The sequence below is a fragment of the Eretmochelys imbricata genome, chromosome 1 (genome assembly GCF_965152235.1).
Source record: "Eretmochelys imbricata isolate rEreImb1 chromosome 1, rEreImb1.hap1, whole genome shotgun sequence".
In the NCBI taxonomy this organism is placed as follows: domain Eukaryota; kingdom Metazoa; phylum Chordata; order Testudines; family Cheloniidae; genus Eretmochelys; species Eretmochelys imbricata.
The window spans coordinates 297,157,969-297,177,249 of NC_135572.1; the positions used below are offsets into that span (position 1 = coordinate 297,157,969).

The following is a 19,281-nucleotide window of genomic DNA, read 5'->3' on the forward strand; positions in this document are numbered from 1 at the left end:
GAATGCCAGACAATCGATTCCTGAAGAAGTCATATTCTCACACCTGAGCCAAGGCAAACAGATGAGGGGAGAGCAACAAAAGCACTTCAAGGACACCCTCAAAGCCAACATGAAGAAGTGCAACTTCAACAGATGCAATGAAGACAATAGGAAATGGAGAAATGAAAAAGGAGGAAGGAATGTGCTGCAGCCCAACTCAATAATCCAGATCTGCCCCTTCCATCGGGAAACATCTACCCCCAACTGTGATAATATCTACGGATCCCCAACTGGTCTTATTATCCACCTGCAGATCCACCAGCGATAACTGGTTATCATTTCACGGAATATGATCATCCTCAAACTCCAAGGGATTGCCACCTATTATATTGCAAATAGTGTTGCACTGGAAAAAATGTTACACTGAACTGCTACATTACTGTAACTTGTCATGTTTTGGATGAAAATGCATCATTCTATATTTTATGTAACAACTGAACAACAATAAAAAAATACTGCATTTATTCAGACAAGTGTTCAAAATTAAAAAGGACTAAGTAGACAGATTTTGAGGAAACTACAGAGTATCCACTGCAATCCTATACACATAGCAATTCAACAACTGCTAAAATAGTTTGATTCAATTCATCTCTCAACTCCACAAGTCAAATGGCAAAGCTGTTCACAATTTATGACCAGGAATGATAAATAGAGCAAAAGACTACAAGCCAGGTGGGTCTAGTGTTCTATTTCAGATTAAGGTACTAACTCACTGTGTGATCACAGGAAAATCACTTAACTTCTTTGTGCTTCAGTCAGTAAAAGCAGGTGTGCATGCTGACGCACAAAGAGCATGCAGGGCATTACATTTTTCTCAAATGTTTTTTTAGAAGTACTATTGCAATAAAGAATATCTTGCTACTGTTACTACTGTTTCATTATCTTTTTCTGAATACATATTAAGGTTAAGATTTTAATCCCACAAGAATTAGCTACATTTAAAATTATGGTTCCCACAGCAAACATACTTGTTTATATTGCACACATTCACACTAACAGTGCTGAAATCTGTCTCACTCCTGACAGTTGAAAGAAGGGGAATCACTTCCTCATAACTGTGAATTTCTTGACTTGTATTTAAAATTTTAGTTATACATACTGTATATACACCAGAATGTAACCTGATGAGAGATTAAAGCAGTTACACAGACAAAATGATTAACTGGCACCATGTGTGCTCCTTACTGGGAGAGTGTATGAAATGCTACCACTTCTATCAAGTGGCTTTCTGGTGAGGGGTTAAAACTGACTGGTGGTAGAAGGCCTGAAACAGAATTTTTTTTTGTCCAGGGAACCCTGGCAGAAGAAGGGAGATGCTGCACCTGTTAATCATGGCATAGTGCTATCATCAGAGAAACTGGACAGGTCTCTAATTTAATTTCTGTCACCACAGAGGGATCCCACAATCCATCTGTGATAGAATACTTCCCTGTATTCACACTACTGTAATAATCTTTGTACAAAGTGTGCCTTGTAAGATATCATTTGAAAGCTCATAATTGGCTAGTCAGTAAAGTTTGTGGCAGCGCATAATGTGAAGTTTGAAGATTCCCCTGCATGATGTTATTACCACATGTTCCAAACCCCACAGCCCTTCCCAGGCAGAAATGAGGTCTGCCCTAAACAAAGGAAGGGATATATGCTTGCCTTAATTTGCATTTAAGCAGTAAACAGAGTCATCAAGCAGGGAGGGAAAACAAACAGGTGAAAAAAACCAGCAGGGAATATCCTTCCACATAAATTCTTTGTCTCATAGGTCTCAGCTAAAATGTTTTTCAAGAGGGGGACTGAAACTATAAAAAGGAGGGACATGCAGCCCAAAGCACCCCCTTTCACCCCTCCTCCATTGCATTCACTACACCTGAAGCAGCCATAGGATTCTGAGGGAGGAGTCCTGACCTAAAGAGTTTGATCAGTAAGACTGCCAAGAGCAGGTGGTGAGAATAAAACTTTGCTTTGAATTTAATATAGTTTTTATGTTAGGCTCCAGGAAGTGTTAGATCTTTATTTTTCTCGTAATCATTTCTGACTTTCATGCCTCATTACTCTCCTCACTTAAGAGCTCTCTTTGTAGTTAATACATTTGTTTCATTGTTTTTAGCTAATCCAGTGTGTTCAAGTTGAAGTGTCTGGGTAACTCCATTTGGGGTAACAAGTTCTGACCATATTATTCCCTTAAAGGAATAATGTACTCAATATATTTGTGCTGTCCAGGACAGGGCTGGGAAGTACAGGATATACATTTCTGGGGAGAAATCTGGACTAGGAGTTGTTGGGGTCACCCTGTAGAAATCTTAAGGCTCCTAAGAGCCAAAGTGTGGCTGGCTGCAACAACATCACCACCACACAGAGAGAGAGAGAGAGAGAGCGCGAGCTGGGAGTGACTTACATGCTGAAGGCTGTTTTGTGAGCAGTCCAGGCTGAAGGCTACAGCAGCAAGGCATTGTAAAGGGCACCCCAGATTACAGGGTGGAGTGACACAGCTACTCATTAGTCTGGATTGTACCCTGGTATGTCACACCATCCCATGCTTAAATTTTATTTCAGAGTCTCTTTTGGCTACTGGTACGATTATAACTAGAACACTAATAGCCAAAAGATTCAAATACAGAATTTTCATTCTAAAATTAATATTTTTTGTATTTTCTCTCTGTACCTTCTTTCTCCTTTCCCAATTTTTTTTAAAATTAATTTCTCTCCTCTTCTAAAAATCTTTTGGGTCTCTTTCTCAGCCTGGGATTTTTAGTCAATATTCCCTCCCTACTTTAGGGGTGGTTGTTTCTCTTATCTTGGTATTTTTGGGGCACCTTACCCTTTTGGTTGGTTTGAGGCAGGGGGATTCATGCATTTCACCTCTCCTTAAAATCCCTTCTGGATTTTTGTTTGGTCATCCTCCTACTGTGGTCCCTTCAGAGAGTGTGCTTCTTCTCACTTACTCCATTCCCCATACTCACAGGAGGGGGCTGCCAACTCCCCTAGTGTTGAAACTGGTGAAAGCCTAGCCAATTTCACCCTCAGGAGCTTCAAAGACCACTGTAAATCCAACCCAAGATAAATCAATTTCACTCTTCCCCTACACAATTGCTTAAAGTGCTGTAAGTGAAACGGCCTAGACTGCCTGAACTACCCTGGGTTTCATTCTGGCACAGCAGCAGCATCCTTGCCTGTACACTGGCCTAATATGGAATTTTCAAGATGCACAGGAAAAGGGGCATAGGAAAGCCTTTCAGCCAAAACTGAACATTTGTTGGGATGTTCTCTTTTGGCTACAACTGGCACAGATCGCTTCCTCATGAAGTTTTTAGATGTCCTGCATTGAAGATTTCTTTTTCATTGTGCAGTCCGAGTGAAGTTAATGTTATTTAGCAGCCAGTCTTCATCTGTTTTATTATCACTTTCTGGTACTAGTGAGGTGTGTTCTGTCAGGTGAAACTTATAGTCATTTACTCTCCCTGGAAGGAACAGTGAATCAGAGATTCCTTCAGGAGAAACTTCCAGACTCAATGTGTAAAGTTACTCATTTATCCTTTGGATGGGGTGGCGCTTCTTAACAATGCAATTACATTATTATCATGTATATATTTTGCTAGACTGCTACTTAAGGTTTAAAGAGATCACTATCTACTATGGATAACACAAAGTAACTAATCCACATGGTTGGGTGTTTGGGATAGTCAGGTGGGAAACTGCATAGTAGTCCGCTCTTAGGCCTGTCTTGCCTATACTACAGTCACTAATTGAATCGTGTTTAAACACAGAACTTACTGAGAAGGCCACTTCCTCTGTCCAGTATGAACAAGGATGAACCATGCCTTTCAGCATATTACAAAATTTTGCTATACTAGGACTTAAATCTGCACAGCTAGGGAAACTATTAGCAATTTGCTAATAAGAACTGTCTTTGAACATGTTTCTGGCTAATCTGGTTTCAATTTTCAGGCCTTAAACTGTGTAATTGAGAAAAAGATGCTTTCCTCCTAATAACAGTTCCAATATTGTGTCTTCTCAGTCCTCAGTCGCAGTTGTGAGGGATACTGAATCCTTAACAGAGAGATCTTCTCTTCCAAGTTTTAAAAAATCTCCATAAAAATCAGTTCCCTCGTCAATTTATCAAGCTTCACTTCCTTGGAGTTTCTGCTATAACACACCTACTAACTGCCCAGTCACCAAGAGAGTCCTGTAGCATAGATGGGGTTTTATCCTGTAGAATCTGCTTGGGGTTTTATCTATTCTACAGGACAGCTCCCAGTGCTCGGAGCCTGTCTACACTAGTGCTTTAAAGCGCTCAGACTTGCTGTGCTCAGGGCGGTGATTTTTCATACCCCTGAGCCAGCAAGTTAGAGCACTATAAAATGTAAGTGTAGACAAGCCCTTTGTAGCCAAAGCCAAAAACCTAAGCCAATATGGTTGACAAAAGGTGACATGTTTAAAGCTGATGGCTTGCTCTTTATGCAGACAAATATATGATTACACTTTTCTTCCTAAAGGATCCATCTGAGGTGACTTCTGAAGAACCAAAGAAATATTGAGAAAGGAAAGTAAACCAAGAACCCAAATTCCAGATTGATATATATAGTATGATACTTAAATGACTTTGTGAAAGTCACAGCAGAACGTTACACAGAGATCTCTCTCAAGTGGACACTTTATTCACTAAAAAGAAAAGGAGTACTTGTGGCACCTTAGTACTCCTTTTCTTTTTGCGAATACAGACTAACACGGTTGTTACTCTGAAACTTTATTCACTGTCATCCACACATTGTGATTTACAGAAAATAAAGACTCCACCTATAACAAAGATTTTTTTCCAATCCCAAAGCAGAGATTCTCTGTTTAATTTATCGAATATTTCTTTTTCTGTAACCCAGATTTTTGCTAGGACAGACACTTACCTTCCTGGGTTATTTAGCAATGTGATTAGTTGTTCACCATATTTAATTCCCTATACAGATTAAATATCTTTTTGTAGTCTGTTAAATACTGTTTTTCTAGAGTGAGAAATCTCTAAAATAGCGCAGGCCATTACTGCATCTTAAAAACAAATGCCTGATTAGGATTAAAAGCCACATGAAATTTATATCCTGAATCAAACCTCAAAAAGCAATGCAACTAACAAGACTTGCCAGACAAGCAGCCCATGCACCATGACAAAACTGCAAAGGCATGCAGCAGGGAAATCAAAAGGAAGGAAGGAAGAAAGAAATAATAAAAAAATGAGACTGTAAGCACTGGTAACAAGTCAGCAAGGACAAAAATATAAACAAGAAAGATTCTTAGCATTAAACACTGGATTCAAAATAACTGGCATTAGGCCACAGTGTGGGTGGATTCCAAGCTACCATTTATGGACTGCAAGCCATCAACCGAGCCCCATATCACTAAGGCAAACCATCCGTATTCTGTAGATATTTTGCTTGGTTATCTTTCAAAGCAATGTACTTTTAGAACCATCTTGATTATAAAAAAGGGGAAAGTTAAGGGAACTGACAAACCATGACATATGCAATATAAGGCTCAAGCTGTTCCTAAAGTAAGGGCACAGGCAGCTCATCAGTCTCTAAAAAAATATTGTACGTCCATCTGAAGTCTAACACTTATTTTACAGAGGCACTAATTCCAAAATACAATATTCCTTTATAATTATTGTGCCTGGTTATTAACATTCACTAAATATGGTAAACGTTGACTAGAGCATCCCACTATTATTCTAGGATGCCAACGTGTGCTAGGCTCTCAGCTCCAAAGGGCTCTGTAGTAAGCAGTAACAGAGCCTTACCTATCAAAGGCTGAGTGACTGGATCCACTCTCAGTTTCTCTATTTTGTGTGTTTACCTTTGGAAGACTTAGTTAGTTTGCTGTACTACAAAGAAAGGCAGCAAAGGCCATCTCCCTCTTTCCCCCAAGAAAGCATGTGGGGCTGATACAAACCCTGCAGAGACCTGCACCCCCTGGTGAGCTCAGGCTGGGCCTAGCCCCAACTTCCAAAGGGTCCCACCTTTCTGGTGCTGCTCCTGTCATTCTGCCCCGCCCCGACCCCCACTGCCTCCCAGGGCCCCCACTGACCTCCCAGGGCCCGGTCCCAGCATGGACCCCCACTGCCTCCCAGGGCCCGGTCCCCTCCTGCTGAATATGAACAGCTTGTTCAAGCCACTTGGGGCTCTTCGTTTCCCCCCTCCCGCACTGCAGGTGTTGCTTTTGCATTCCCCCCCCCCATCGCCCCCCGGGGCTGCTCCTGCCGCCCCTCTCCCCGCCAAGCCCCAGCCCAGCACCACCCCCACGCTCTCAGTCTCCCGCCCCCTCGGGGTCTTCCCCCACCCGCGCGCAGAGACATCCCCTCCTGCGCACCGCGCTGGGCAGCAGCGGCCTCAGCGCCGCCGGGCCGGGCCGGCTCTGGAAGCGAGGCCGGCAAGTGGCTCCCTGCCCCAGGGAGGGGGGGGTGCGGCTCGGGCAGGGCCGCGGGCCTCTTACCTGCTACCAGTAGCACAGCGGCCGCCAGGCAGAGCGAGAGGAGCGGCGGGGGCGGCCGAGCGCGCATGGGGCGGCCCCGCCAGCAGCTCCCTGCCCACCCCCGGGAGCAGAATGACGGGCCCGGCCGCCCCGGGAGGCATGACGGGAAATTCCTGGGCACCGGCCTCTAATGCCAAATATGAGCATGGAGCCGCGGAGAGTGCAAGGGCCAGCTCCGGCCTGCCCCGCCCGGCCGGGCGCCAACCCAGCCGCAGGGCCGGGCTGCCGCGGCTCCCCCTGGAGCAAACAGCACCCGCGTGTTATTTGCGGGGAGACCCCCCCCCCCAAGGACGGCGCCCTTGCCAGCTTGCGTCAGGCGCGGAGGTCTCTCCGCCTAAGGGTGGGGAATTACTCCCTGGGCTTTAGCACAGCCATGCCGTGATTTCAGCCGGCCGCCCGGAAAGGTCTCACGCAGCCCCGCCTCACCGGGGAAGGATGGTGCGGCGAAAATGGAGCAGGCCGCCCCCTGTTAATACCACCGACTCCAAGGCAGCTCCCCTGCGGGCTGCAGGGAGACTGCAAAGTGCTAATTTCAACAGTAGTTTTTGTAACGTGAACAACCCGTTACCAAGGAAAAAGAAAAACCACCAACTCCTATAGCAGGGTAAACACCCGCCAGTGAAAGTGACTTTCACTCCCAAGGGCAGGGTTCAAATTACTAGTATAGAGATACGACTATCGTCAGCGTCTCTCGATTTATTATTTTCCCCTTTTAGCATTAAAGTAAATCCAGATTATATATTGGAAAAAGCTTAATATAAACAGGAAAGGATGTGGTAGAGTGATCAGCTTCATTAATGTATTTGCTGTAAAAACTATGGTGTTGGCTTCCTAGTCTGAAAGCGACCACTACCACTCCGCTAGAATGGCTTTTTGGTCAAGAGAGCGATTAAGGGTGACTTGGTCTTTATTTCTCTTTTTGCTGTAGCAAGTTTAAGCCTACATTAAATGGAGCAACTGGTCTCAGAAAGCATAGACCTCTGAGGGCAGAAGAGAGGGAAGGTGGGTATTATTTAGTTATGTAGTTTACTAGTTTAACCACTATTGTGCCAAGTGTTTTAAAAGCCTTGAGTACAGCTTTATGAACATCTGAAGATTAGTAGCCCAGGTGTGCTAGCTTTAACAGCTACCCCCATACCCAGCCACAGAAAAAATGGTAGCTATTTAAGAATTTTATCACAAAGTAAAGTGGTGTCATTACCCAGCATAGAAACAATAGCAGAGGGTTCATCATGGTCTTTTATATGTCAAATGCTGTGTACAATATTTAGCAGCAAGGATCAGACAGCAGATGTGCTTCTGGAATTAACTTTTTTCTTTACTGTTCTCCAGCCCATAAAGACAAGAAGTATTTGCTCCTTTTGTAATGCTAACTGGCTAAATGTAGAAACCAGAATTACAACATAGCTAAAGAAACTGTTCTGGAAAACCAGATGATTTAATAAAAGATAGATGTTTCCAAAGAAATCTGTGCCCATGTTTCCAAAATAGAAAAAACTTAATAGTAGCATAGAAGAAACCAGGAAATATTAAAAATATTTCCAACTTTGAACTGTTTTTAAGACTTTTCTGATTGAGCTGTTTGTCACCTTCTCCTGCTCATACTCACTCTTGTATTTTAACCCAAACTCTTTAGGGAATTTCTTCATCGCACTAGTGGGCTCACCTTTTGATATTTCAAAATATGCAGGTTACATTTCCCTAGTACAGTAACACAGCTTTTAGACTTTCAGGCACCTATGAAACATTCTAGTCTCCAGGAATAGGCATTTATTGCAGTCTAACGTTTGTGGAAAACATACAATACTTTAATCAAATAAACGATTAAGAGGTGACTTGGTCACAGTCCACAAGAAATGGCATGGGAAAAATATTTGTCACAGGAGAGATATCTACCAGAAAAAGTATAATGAGATCTAATGGTTGGAAGCTGAAGCTAGACCAATTCACAGTAGAAATAAAAGGTGCAGTTTAAGAGTGACTAATCAATCATGGAAATCTACCTAGAGATATGATGGAGTCTACAAATTTGCTATATTTCAAAACAGAAGTTATGAGCTTGATGCTGCTGACATTTGTAGGTGAGATTCTTGGATCTGTGTTATGCAGGTCAGATTAGGTAATCATAAAGTTCCCTTCTGGCCTTAAAATATATTACAAAAATAAAATACACTCCCACACTCCCATGCTCAATGTCAGTGATCTCTCAGCTCAAGATTGGTCTTCAGTGGAGTTAAAGTATGTATTAAATCAGCTCTAGAGCATACCCTAAAACTTGTATCTTGAGAACATGAGCTTTTGTTAAAACTTTAAATAGTTTTAGTACGAAGCTCTTCTCTCTCACCCATTCACCAAATGCAGACAAATATACAAATCAAAGAGACTTCTGAAGATCGAAAAGTTGAGACACATATAAAAACCCCTAATAAACCTTTAATTAGAGTTTTGTTTGTGTGTGTGTTTTTGTTTGTTTGTTTTTACAGGACAGGTGACAAATTACATCAAATATCTGATTTTTCTCAAACGTCCAGATATTATACACATTCCCCTCTGTCTTGCAGGGAGGGATATTGGTCAACTTAACAGTTTTAGGTAAAATAAGATGCATAATAGTACATATTACAATAATAAAATGTACAGTGTTTACAAGAAATATATTTTAGAAGCAAGAAAATGATGCATCTGCATCAAAAGGTGACCTTTTAAAATGCCACAACTATTTTTACATTCACTCTTGCAACAGGTCACAAGATGGGGTCACTAAGATCAGGTCAACAAATCACTATGATGCACATCAAATACAGCAAAATCAGTTTATATACATATATTATACATATACATGTATATTATACATATACATATATGTATATGTACATATAGTAAAACTCACAAAAATCTACCAGACCTGACATAAAAATCTACTCACTCATCAAAAATATGTACTTGTCCCTCATGAGTAGAAATTTGCATGGCAGATTATATATATTATATATACTAATTCATTAGCATCTGAGACGTAAAACTGAGAATTAAAAAATTTTCAGATAACAAACCCTCCAATAATAAACATGGTGCCCTCAAAAGCACAAGGTAAGGCACAAAAGGATTTTCTGTTGCAGAATAGTGTGCATCATGTTTAATGAACCATAAGAAAAACATGCATTATTTGTGCAAGTTCATGCTGCAAATCCACCATATCTACAAAAGAATTAAAGTGAGTTTTATTAAATTTATTTTAACTGGTACACTTCCAGTCTCACCACCTATGCAATATTTAGCTGGATAATTATAGACAAAATTATGTGGTGTAAACAAGGGATCAGTGCAGCCAATAGTCTTAGATATGCAATGAAACTTCTCGGCAACAATTCTGTAGTTACTAAGAGTGAATAAATGTTAATACATAAATTTAACATTGAAATAAAGTAACTCACTTGTACATTTATATTTCTAGCTCTCATGAACCAAAATTTTGTTGCAAAAAATATGCACCTTTGTTAATTTTACATGTAACTGGTTAATTAAAACTTATTTAAAGTTATAAATATATTAGGAAAGTTACTTAATCCCAATAGTACTTTGTCACAGTCCTGGTATTTGTAATAAATACAGCTTTTCACAAAATATTTTTTCAGTATCTGCCAATTGCTTCTTTATTGCTCACATAAATTTGAATCCACTACAATTGGTATCAGACCTTTCACACAAAATCATAGTCAGATATTTCAATATAAAAACTATAAAAGATATTTAACTTGTATCTAATATTTTAAGGTGTGCGGCTGTTTGACGTTTATGTGATGGTACAGCCAACATTATAAAAAACATTAGGTTATGAATAAAATAGGAAGCTTATTCACTGCTTTAATGCAGACATCCTCACAGAACACGACTACTTTTGCCACCACCAGCATTTACACTTATGTACAACAACCAGTATATCTGCATTCAGTTTCTGTTTCCCTCACACTTATATGCAACCACTAAAGCCAAATTAATTTTCCCATACCCCAGCTGGAGCAAATGAATCCTTTAGAGCAACAGAAACCTAAGATTAGACTGAAAAATTAACTTCTTTACTTATTTGCCATCAGGAACTGTAGGTGTGTGTTACAAAATATCCACAAGATTATTTCACAGGAAACTATGGAAATACAGGAAGTCGTCTTTTCTCCATGCTTTTGGATTGTTATCAAAACACTTCTTGGTGCAAAAAATTACAGCCACCACATCTGAAAATGTTTAATAAATTCAGTGTTCTTCATGCAAAAATTAAATGCATTGGTTTACTCAAGCTCCAAAACTTCCTGAAGCAACTGTTTTTGTCCACTTAGCATTACTGCCTCATTGCTAAGTCCCTTTGGAAACAAGATTTCTGGAACGTTCAGACTTTTATTTAATCAATGAAAATATTACATACAAAAAGCACTAAAAAAGGAAGACGGCAGCCAAACAGGAATTTTCCTGCTGCAAGTAACAGTCCTAGTAGTTGTAGAAAGTCTTCTCAGGAGCTTCCCTGAGAGTTAGTTGTGCCTGTCCGTAGACGAAGATGTGACATTGAGTTCATGTGTTTGTTTGATGGCTTCAAGGGTGTGTTGCAAGTAAGAGCCTGGGGAAAGCGATGATGATATCGATCCAGCCGCAGGTATTTTACCGTTACCAGCTTTCCTGCAGTAAAATACAACCAATTACTAGTTTAGACCATTACATTTAGTTTAACAGATAAATATACTTCAAGTTAGATAAATACTTCAATGCACTGATGTAATCAACAAATTGCCAGATAATTCATACCTACGAAAAAAGTCAAAATGTATTTTGCTATTGCTTAATATTTTAGTTAGAAGTCATCTTACAGTGCTAGCTAAAAATGACAGTAGCTGCATTTCTCCTCAATTTATAACCCCTAAACTTCTTACCATCAAACCAAGAGCCATGTAATGCTTTAAAAGCCTTTCCAGCATATTCCGGAGACAGACACTTGACATATACACAACCCTGTGGTGAGAAAAAAAAAATTAAGCTGTAAGACCAACAAGCCAAAACATATAACGGGAATACAGGAAATGCATTTACCTCACGTGAATTTTTGTCCACAGCTATATGAACAATTCCATCATTATCACTGCATTTTTCCAAGATTGCTTCTTGAATTGCCAAATGCCAGTGGTCACCAATTTCCCTAAGTAAAACAATTAAGAGAAGATATAATGAAAGAAAGAGTCTGCATGAACACTTTTTTACATTTCTATTAAGAAGTCTGATTCTGGTTAATTTTTTTTTTTTAAACAAAGCAATGTTTAAAGGAACATGCAAAGTATGTTAATATGATATTAATATGTAGTAACATTAACCCTTGGAATGTGCACCTTGGATGGCCAATTAAAGTAGCTAATAAAATGTTAAGGTCCCAACATGGCAATGCATTCTTTACCGGGGGAAAGAGTAAAACAATCCCTTTTAAAAATCTAGAAAACGATCAGATTTTTTAAAAAATGGATGTTTCCTGAACTGGAGGGAGAATTGCCAAGATTGCTACTAAGTAAACTCTCAGGGAGCTTAGGGAAAGGCCCAAAGATCTGAGGTGTAGCGGGTACTCCAAAATGTCTTGAATCCTAGTTTCTGATAGAAGTATGCCCTGGAGTGTGGACCAGATTGAAAGCTGCTTCCACTTGTCTAAATAAGCAGGTGTAGTGGATTACTTTCTGCTATTAAGCAATACCTCCTGAATTGCCATTGAGCAGTCTTCCTCCACCTGAATTAACCTTTACACCATAAGGTGCAGGCTGTTCATGTCTGCATGCAATATCTGCCTGTGCTTCTGGGACAACAGGTCTGAAGAAGAGGCAGAGAGCTGATGGAGGTTGAATCAAGAGGCTGTGAAGGTCCAAGAACCAGCATTGTCTCAACCATGCTGGAGCTTTAAGCATTATCTGGCATGGTCTTCTGTCAACTTGAGGATCACCTGTGGTATGAACAGAATGCAGGGGGCTGAAATGAAGAATGTGTACAGGAAACTCTGCCTCCACTGTAGGAGAGAAGTGTCAGTAAATGAGCCTGGGCTGTCACCCACTTGCAAACAGAATGATGGCATTTCGTCTTTTATTGCACAGAGGTCAACGAATGAAATATTCCAGACCTGAAAGAGTTCTGAGCACACTGTTCTTCAGAGACCACTCATGATTTTTGGAAAGTTTCCTGCTGAGATGACTGGCCAACAGGTTCTGGGAACAATGTGTTCCTTTTCATGCAAAAGTCTGTTTCACTGGTTTTGACAAAGTTGAGTGGATAGTATCTAGACCAACAAGCCCTTGATTTGGGGGGGGGGGGGAGTGCAGCAAGCCTTGAAAATTGTTTGAGGATATTGATTATGAATTGACCCTTCATTGTCTGTCCATAATTATTGGGTTCACAAACCTTCTAGCTGAGCACCCCCATCCTATCAGGGATGCATTATGCATTGTAATGAATGTCTTGGATGAAAGGGGATGAGAATATGACACATCCCTACATATGCTGTTCTGATCCACTCACTGTTCTAAAGACACTAGGAACATAGGAAGTACACGGACCCACTTGTCAAAGGGATTTCTGTTTCATCAATAGTTTTGCTGTAGCCCCCCCCGAGAGAACATGTTTGGTCACATAACATGTTGGATCACGTAAGTACAGGAGGCCGTGTGGCAAGCTCAGACTGTGGTGGTGGGGCATGACATGAGAGACTTACACAGCTGGACAATAGTCTGCGTTTCTCCCTTAGGAGAGATTTCAGTCAACTTCATTGACTCAAGTAGGGTCCCAATGAACTTGATTTTCTACGTTGGAACTAACGCGGATATCCCCTTGTTCAGTGTAAGTCTCAGACTGTCAAAGAAACGAAGGATGAAATGGATGTCATGAAGAACATGATGTTCAGATCTGCTTTGAAGTAACCAATCATACAGGTAAGGGAAGACATGAATTCCTTTCCTCCTTAGGTATGACACAGCCATACTCCAGCTGAATACTTGTGGCACCAATGACAGACCAAAGGGGAATAACGTATTCTGATAATGTTGTTGAGCTACCACAGAACTCAGAAGTTTCCTGTGACTTGGCAAGATTGCCACATGTAAGCAAACTTCCTTGAGATTAAGGGCAGCAAACACCGTTGCAATCTTGGGAAAAAATAATCGATGTTAGGGAGGCCAAGGGAACTCTTACATACTTGATGGACTTGTTGAGATTTCAAAGAACTAGAATGGGTCTCAGACAACCCCCCTCCACAGACTTGGGAATCAAAGTATTGTAAATAATACCCCTTTCCCCAATGCTGAAAGAGAACTTCTCCTATGACTCCTAGGATGAAGCGTCTGAACCTTTTGAACAAGCACTGACTTGTGAGATGGGTCCCTGAGAAAGGATGGAATAGCTAGGTGGAGAAGGAGGTGGACAGAAACTAGAGAGAATACCCCAATCTCTCAGTGCTTAAGATCCATTTGTCTGTCGTTATAGATTCGCAAGCACTGAGGAAATGTGATCATCTGTTTTCAACCTGGGGTTGGGTGGGAGGAAGGAGGACTGGCTGCTGCCGGCAACTGTAGAGTTATCCTCAAAGGAGGAATCAAATGGCATGCCTCCCGACAGCCAACTGAGAATGAGATGCTTGTGTTGTGCTACAGTTAGCGGTCTGTACAGGCACCTCTTGGGGGCTGGAGTATCAAACACTAATAAGCAAAAACTGTTGCTTTGAAAGTCTTTAAAAGAATGTAAGGTCTCATCAGTTTATATCTGAAAACAAAGACAAAAAACTGCCAAATAGAATATCTTATATCATTTGTTGACAGTTCATAGCTATTCCCGAGTTCTGTAACCATGAAACTCTCCTCAGAGTTACTGCAGAGGCACTCACTCTACAAGAAGCATCAGCCACATGAAGTGCAGACTGGAATGACATCTTAGTCACCATGCAATCTTCTGCAAAGAAAGCCTTAAATTCTTCCTTTGCATCCTCTGGTAGTTTCTCAGAAAACGTGGACATTGCGTCTCAGGTTACAGTCAAGTTTAGCTAACAGTGCCTGCTAATTTACTATATACATCTTCAGAGAGGAGGCAGAATAAAAAATTTTCTCCCATTTAATTCAAGTCTTTTGGGCTCTTTTTCTTTGGGAGTTGATTTAAGTCTCCCCGATGTGATCTCTCATTCGTAGTGACAGTTACCAAAGAGTTCAGGGTGGCATGGGAATAAAAACACTTGAATGTTTGTCCATGTGCCTAGCTGTAGGAGCTAAGGAGGCTGGCATATGCCATAAGGTCTTTACTGGCTCTAGACGAGCCTTGTTAATAGGGAGGGGCTATCCTCACAGGGGCAGAAGAGCATGTCCAAAAGCTTGTGGTGTTTTCTTGTACAAGCTCAGCTTTTATGTCCAAAGCTGCAACCATTCTTCTCAGAAGTTCCTAATGAGACAATCATCTGCAACTGAAGAGGAAGTGTCCAGGATCATGAAGTCATTAAGCGAGGAGGAAAAGATGTTAACAGGAGCAGATGGATCCTCCTGTGTTAAAAATTGGTTCCCTGGGCAAAGGTTCCTACTGAAGCACTAAGTGCTCTGTGGGAACAACATTTTGTACTTCCAACCAAGGTGGCTTTGTCATCATATGCTCTGATGAGATTCCCCCGACTGGGCTGGTGATCAAGACCCAAGGGAATGGAAAACACCCCAATGTTTAACATTCTAAATCCAAATTGTGCAACTTTAAGACTGTATTCTTAATTTTACAGCCAATGCAGTCTGTTGCATGTAAACCACAGAAGCTCCAGTGTCTTTTTTGGTGCTTCAGAAAATCAAACATTTTTACAGCCAAACAGGAGAGGGCCAGAGTGACAGTGTATTTGGGCAGCAGATGACTGACGACCACACTATTGTTGAGGAAGTGGTCCGCAGAATACTAACACCGAAAAGCAAGAGGAAAGGGAGGGTGAGGTAAAAAAGCAAAAAGAGTCTCTAGTCACTTTGGCTGGTAATGCACACATCCTGAATGTTAATTTTTTGCTTATATACGATACTATTTCTCTGACCAAAGTATCGGGGTTGAAGTTTTTGAGATATCATGCATTTTCAGGAGGGATTTGAAGAATGAAAGTTTTCCACCCTGTCCTAAGGCACATTAGAAATAGCACCTGGGGTACGACCACATTTACTTACATGACGGGATCAAACATATTGCGAATCTTTAGACATGGTGTCAAACTGTTTGGTGGCGAATTTCTTCTATCTAGATGAAATGCTACAAGGAAAAAAACAGATTTAATAGTTTACTAAGTAATGAATACAATACTATCCAGTTTACAAGCATCTTATCTTTACATTTAATCCTTTTGTTGCCTTGAACTTAAGAGTAAGAATATCTTCCTTCCACAATATGAAGGAAAAAAATTTCAACAAATTACAATGTTCCCATAAAGACACTAATAATATTGAGAAAAACAACAGATACTTTTATTTTTTCAGATTCATAATTGCTAGGTTTAAAGATATTAGTTTTGATATTCCGGCCAGTACACTGGATGGTAAACAAATTCCAGATAGCTAAAAAGTTGTATGCTATAACCAATGCAGAAATTGCATGCACTATCTGTAAGTAAAAACAGAAATCTAAGTTCTTGCTAACTAGTTTAAATTTGACAAGGATTTATGCAGTAATTATTCAGTTATAATTATGACCTGCCAATATGTTTATAAGGATGTAATTTTATGATGAATTTATCATTTATACTATCCTTTGGGTATTCTATAATTCATAAGAATCTATTAAGAAATAGGGACAGATGTTTCAGTATAAAAATATTTCCATTATTAATTCTTTATATTGGAGTGACATATGAAGGCCCACCATCAGGATGGGGACACTATGTATTAGGAACTGGTAGAAATGGTCCTTAAGCCAAAAAATTTACAATCTAATTTTAAAAACAAAAACCACACCAAGTTTACAAAGAAGAGAAGGATGAGAACAGTGAAAATAAGAATGTGGTTACATAGATTAGCTACTGCACAACTTGATGGTTCTATATCTGAAAGGGTTTCTGAAGAAAGACAAACTATCCCATTTCTACACAATCTGTCAATGGTTAACTCTTTCTTGAAGGTGTTACAGTCAGAGAGTGTTTTAAGTAAAAATCTGGAGGATTTGTTAGTAGCCTCACAAATTAATTCAAGGAGGGCATTCCATTTAGGGCTGCTGGGTATCTGGTTTTCTACCAAGAAGTCTGCTCGAAAAGGGAACCTGGCAGTGTCCCGTTAGCAATGCTAACCGGACATTAAAAGTCCGGTTACCTGCAGTAATCTGCCTCCACCACCAGGAGGTGGAAAGAGCAGCAGCTGGAGCCTGCAAGAGCATTCAGGAAAGGCTCCAGCAGAGAGAAGTACTGGTGGTTTCCCCATCCTGCCCCGAGCACGGCTCCCCCTTCCCCCACCCTGCCCCAGTCACCCTCCCACCCCCAGTGCGCAGCTCCCCTTTCCCCTCTCAGGCAAGGTGTGCCTGAAGTAACATCCCTATCAAGTTTCAGGGGAACAAAACCATGGGAAGTTTAATTTCTGACTTCCCCTTCTACATTAAAGCAAACGGATGGTTGTGCCAGACAGAACTAGGAGACGTGGTGGCAAAAACATCCTATATATTTTCTAAGAAGAGCAGTTCCCCGCTGAAATGCTAAAAACAACTTATCATGGATACATATTTTTGTATGTGACTTCCCCACTATAGAGTTTACAAATAAGAGGATTTATTTATTTGAATGCCACTCTTTCAGGCTCCACCTGAAACGGAAGTCATGCTTCTTTTTCCTGACCTGTGCACAATGACAGCAATAAGTGTTCTGGAGGCCCAATGCTGCCCTTGCACCTGTATACCACTGTTTCCAATAAGCTAGCACAAGGGTAATGAAAGTCAGAATCTGACCCCGTAAATGACGCGCAGTTATTTTTGTTGATAATACACGAGCCAGAAAATAGCTCACTTTCTGTCTGACTACTCTGCGGGCTCTGCTGTATGGCCATTGCAGCACTAACAGAAAAGTTTATACCTGGCACTGAAGTAAACAGATGAGATGCTAAGTATAGAGGAGCTAGTCTATTGAATAGGAAAGTGCTATTTTTATATTGTCACTTTTTCAGACAATAACTGCAATTTATATTTAAATAGATTACAAAAATCAAATTCTTCCTTTTCAAATGACAGATTAGCCTCATTAGGAGATGCAAGAATAAATGTTAAGTGTAGAATGCAAAATATAAGTTACATTTAATAATATAACTATACCTTGGCCTTGCCATACTTTAGATGGTATAACTAAAATTTTGTCACATGCTGCAGATGGCTGTATCCATCTCCAAACCAAGTCGTCAGCGCCACCTATTCGTCGCGTCTCTGTGCGAACTCTAGATTCATTTGCAGCAAGGAAGTCAACAGCTCTATTCCAGACCTTCTTCATTTTTTTCCTTCAATTTAGAGCAAGAACAAGAATTATAATTTTAATATTATAACAAAAATACATTATGCATCCAAATACTAGTAATTTCTAATTAAAAGAAATATGGAGGTCACTTACTTGTAACTGGAGGTTCTTTGGGATATGTGGTCCCTATCTGTATTCCACACATGGATAAGCATGTGCACCAGGCACCTATGATCAAAGATTTCTAGCAAGTAGTGTCCGTTGGCCCACACATGCGCATTTCTTCTCATGCTCTGAACAGAGGAGGGCGGTGCAGACCGATGCCTCCCCAGTTCCTTCTTACTGAGAATCCAGTGATGATCTGCAGCAGGAGGGTAAGCAGGGCAGGTAGTGGAATACAGATAGGAACACAACTCTCAAAGAACCTCCAGTAAAAGGTAAGTAATCTCCATTTCTTCTTCGAGTGCTGGTCCCTATGTGTATTCCACAAATATGTGATTGGTAAGCAATTAAACAGCAGTGGAGGGAGTGCAAGGATGCAGTTGTTATAGATGTCTGTAATATTGCTGTCCCCACAGCTGCATCTGCGAAGATGTCTGGACCAATGCCTGTTTCACGGAAGTATGGAGAGACCTCTTGCCCTACATAGGTCCAGTATAAATATGGCTTGAAGAGATGCTGTAGAAGTCACTTGTGTTCTAGTGGAGCGGGCACTCACCGCTCTGGGGAGGCACATGCACCAGTTGATAATGAATGATGCAGCCAGAGATCCACTCAGAGTCTCTGAGCAAATAATGCTTGTCCTTTTAATCACTCTGCTAAAGGAACAAGTTATCTAGGTATTTTCCTAATTGATTTTGTTCTCCAATGGCAGAACACTAAAGCCCATTGTACATCAAGAGAGTGAAATCTTCTCTCCTCATCAGAAGCATGAGGTTTGGAAAAAAAAATACCAGTAAGTAAGCTGATTCATGTGAAACTCAGAAATTACCTTAGGGATAAATTTTCGGTGAAGGCAAAGAAAAACCTCGTTCTGAAAACTAGTATACTGCCATAAGCACTCCCAGTTCACTTGCTCTTTTGGCTGACATGACGGTGGCTAGGAAGACAACTTTTTCATAGAGAGGTAGGACATGGAGCAGGTAGCAAAATGATTAAAAGGGAAGTCTGGTAAGTTCTGAAAGAACAAGATTAAGATCCAAGTGCAGGGTTGGTTTTACCACCAGTGGAAAGGTCCTGATGAGGCCTTTCAGAAATCTGATTGTAGTTGGATGAGTGAAAACAGGATAGCTCTTAAC

General features: G+C 40.7%; 2 protein-coding genes across 5 annotated transcripts in view; both read right to left on the minus strand.

Moving 5' to 3' along the window:
• MSRB3 (methionine sulfoxide reductase B3) overlaps positions 1-6,646 on the minus strand; it is a 147,214-nt gene extending 140,568 nt beyond the window's left edge. For 2 of the 3 annotated variants that reach the window (XM_077833374.1, XM_077833351.1), the window contains exon 1: positions 6,508-6,605. In XM_077833374.1, the coding sequence (XP_077689500.1) occupies positions 6,508-6,574 (67 nt within the window). In that variant the 5' untranslated portion in view covers positions 6,575-6,605. Of the gene's footprint in view, positions 1-6,507 lie in introns of all 3 variants that reach the window. The other variant, XM_077833359.1, reaches the window with a different exon arrangement.
• Positions 6,647-8,959: 2,313 nt separating this feature from the next.
• The window catches only part of LEMD3 (LEM domain containing 3), an 87,216-nt gene continuing 76,894 nt past the window's right edge, over positions 8,960-19,281 (minus strand). Inside the window, exons 9-13 of one of the 2 annotated variants that reach the window (XM_077833397.1) lie at positions 17,848-18,026; positions 15,732-15,813; positions 11,623-11,728; positions 11,466-11,544; positions 8,960-11,214 (exon numbers count right to left, since the gene is read on the minus strand). In XM_077833397.1, coding sequence (XP_077689523.1) covers positions 11,051-11,214; positions 11,466-11,544; positions 11,623-11,728; positions 15,732-15,813; positions 17,848-18,026 — 610 coding nt within the window. In that variant the 3' untranslated portion in view covers positions 8,960-11,050. Of the gene's footprint in view, positions 11,215-11,465; positions 11,729-15,731; positions 15,814-17,847; positions 18,027-19,281 lie in introns of both variants that reach the window. The other variant, XM_077833388.1, reaches the window with a different exon arrangement.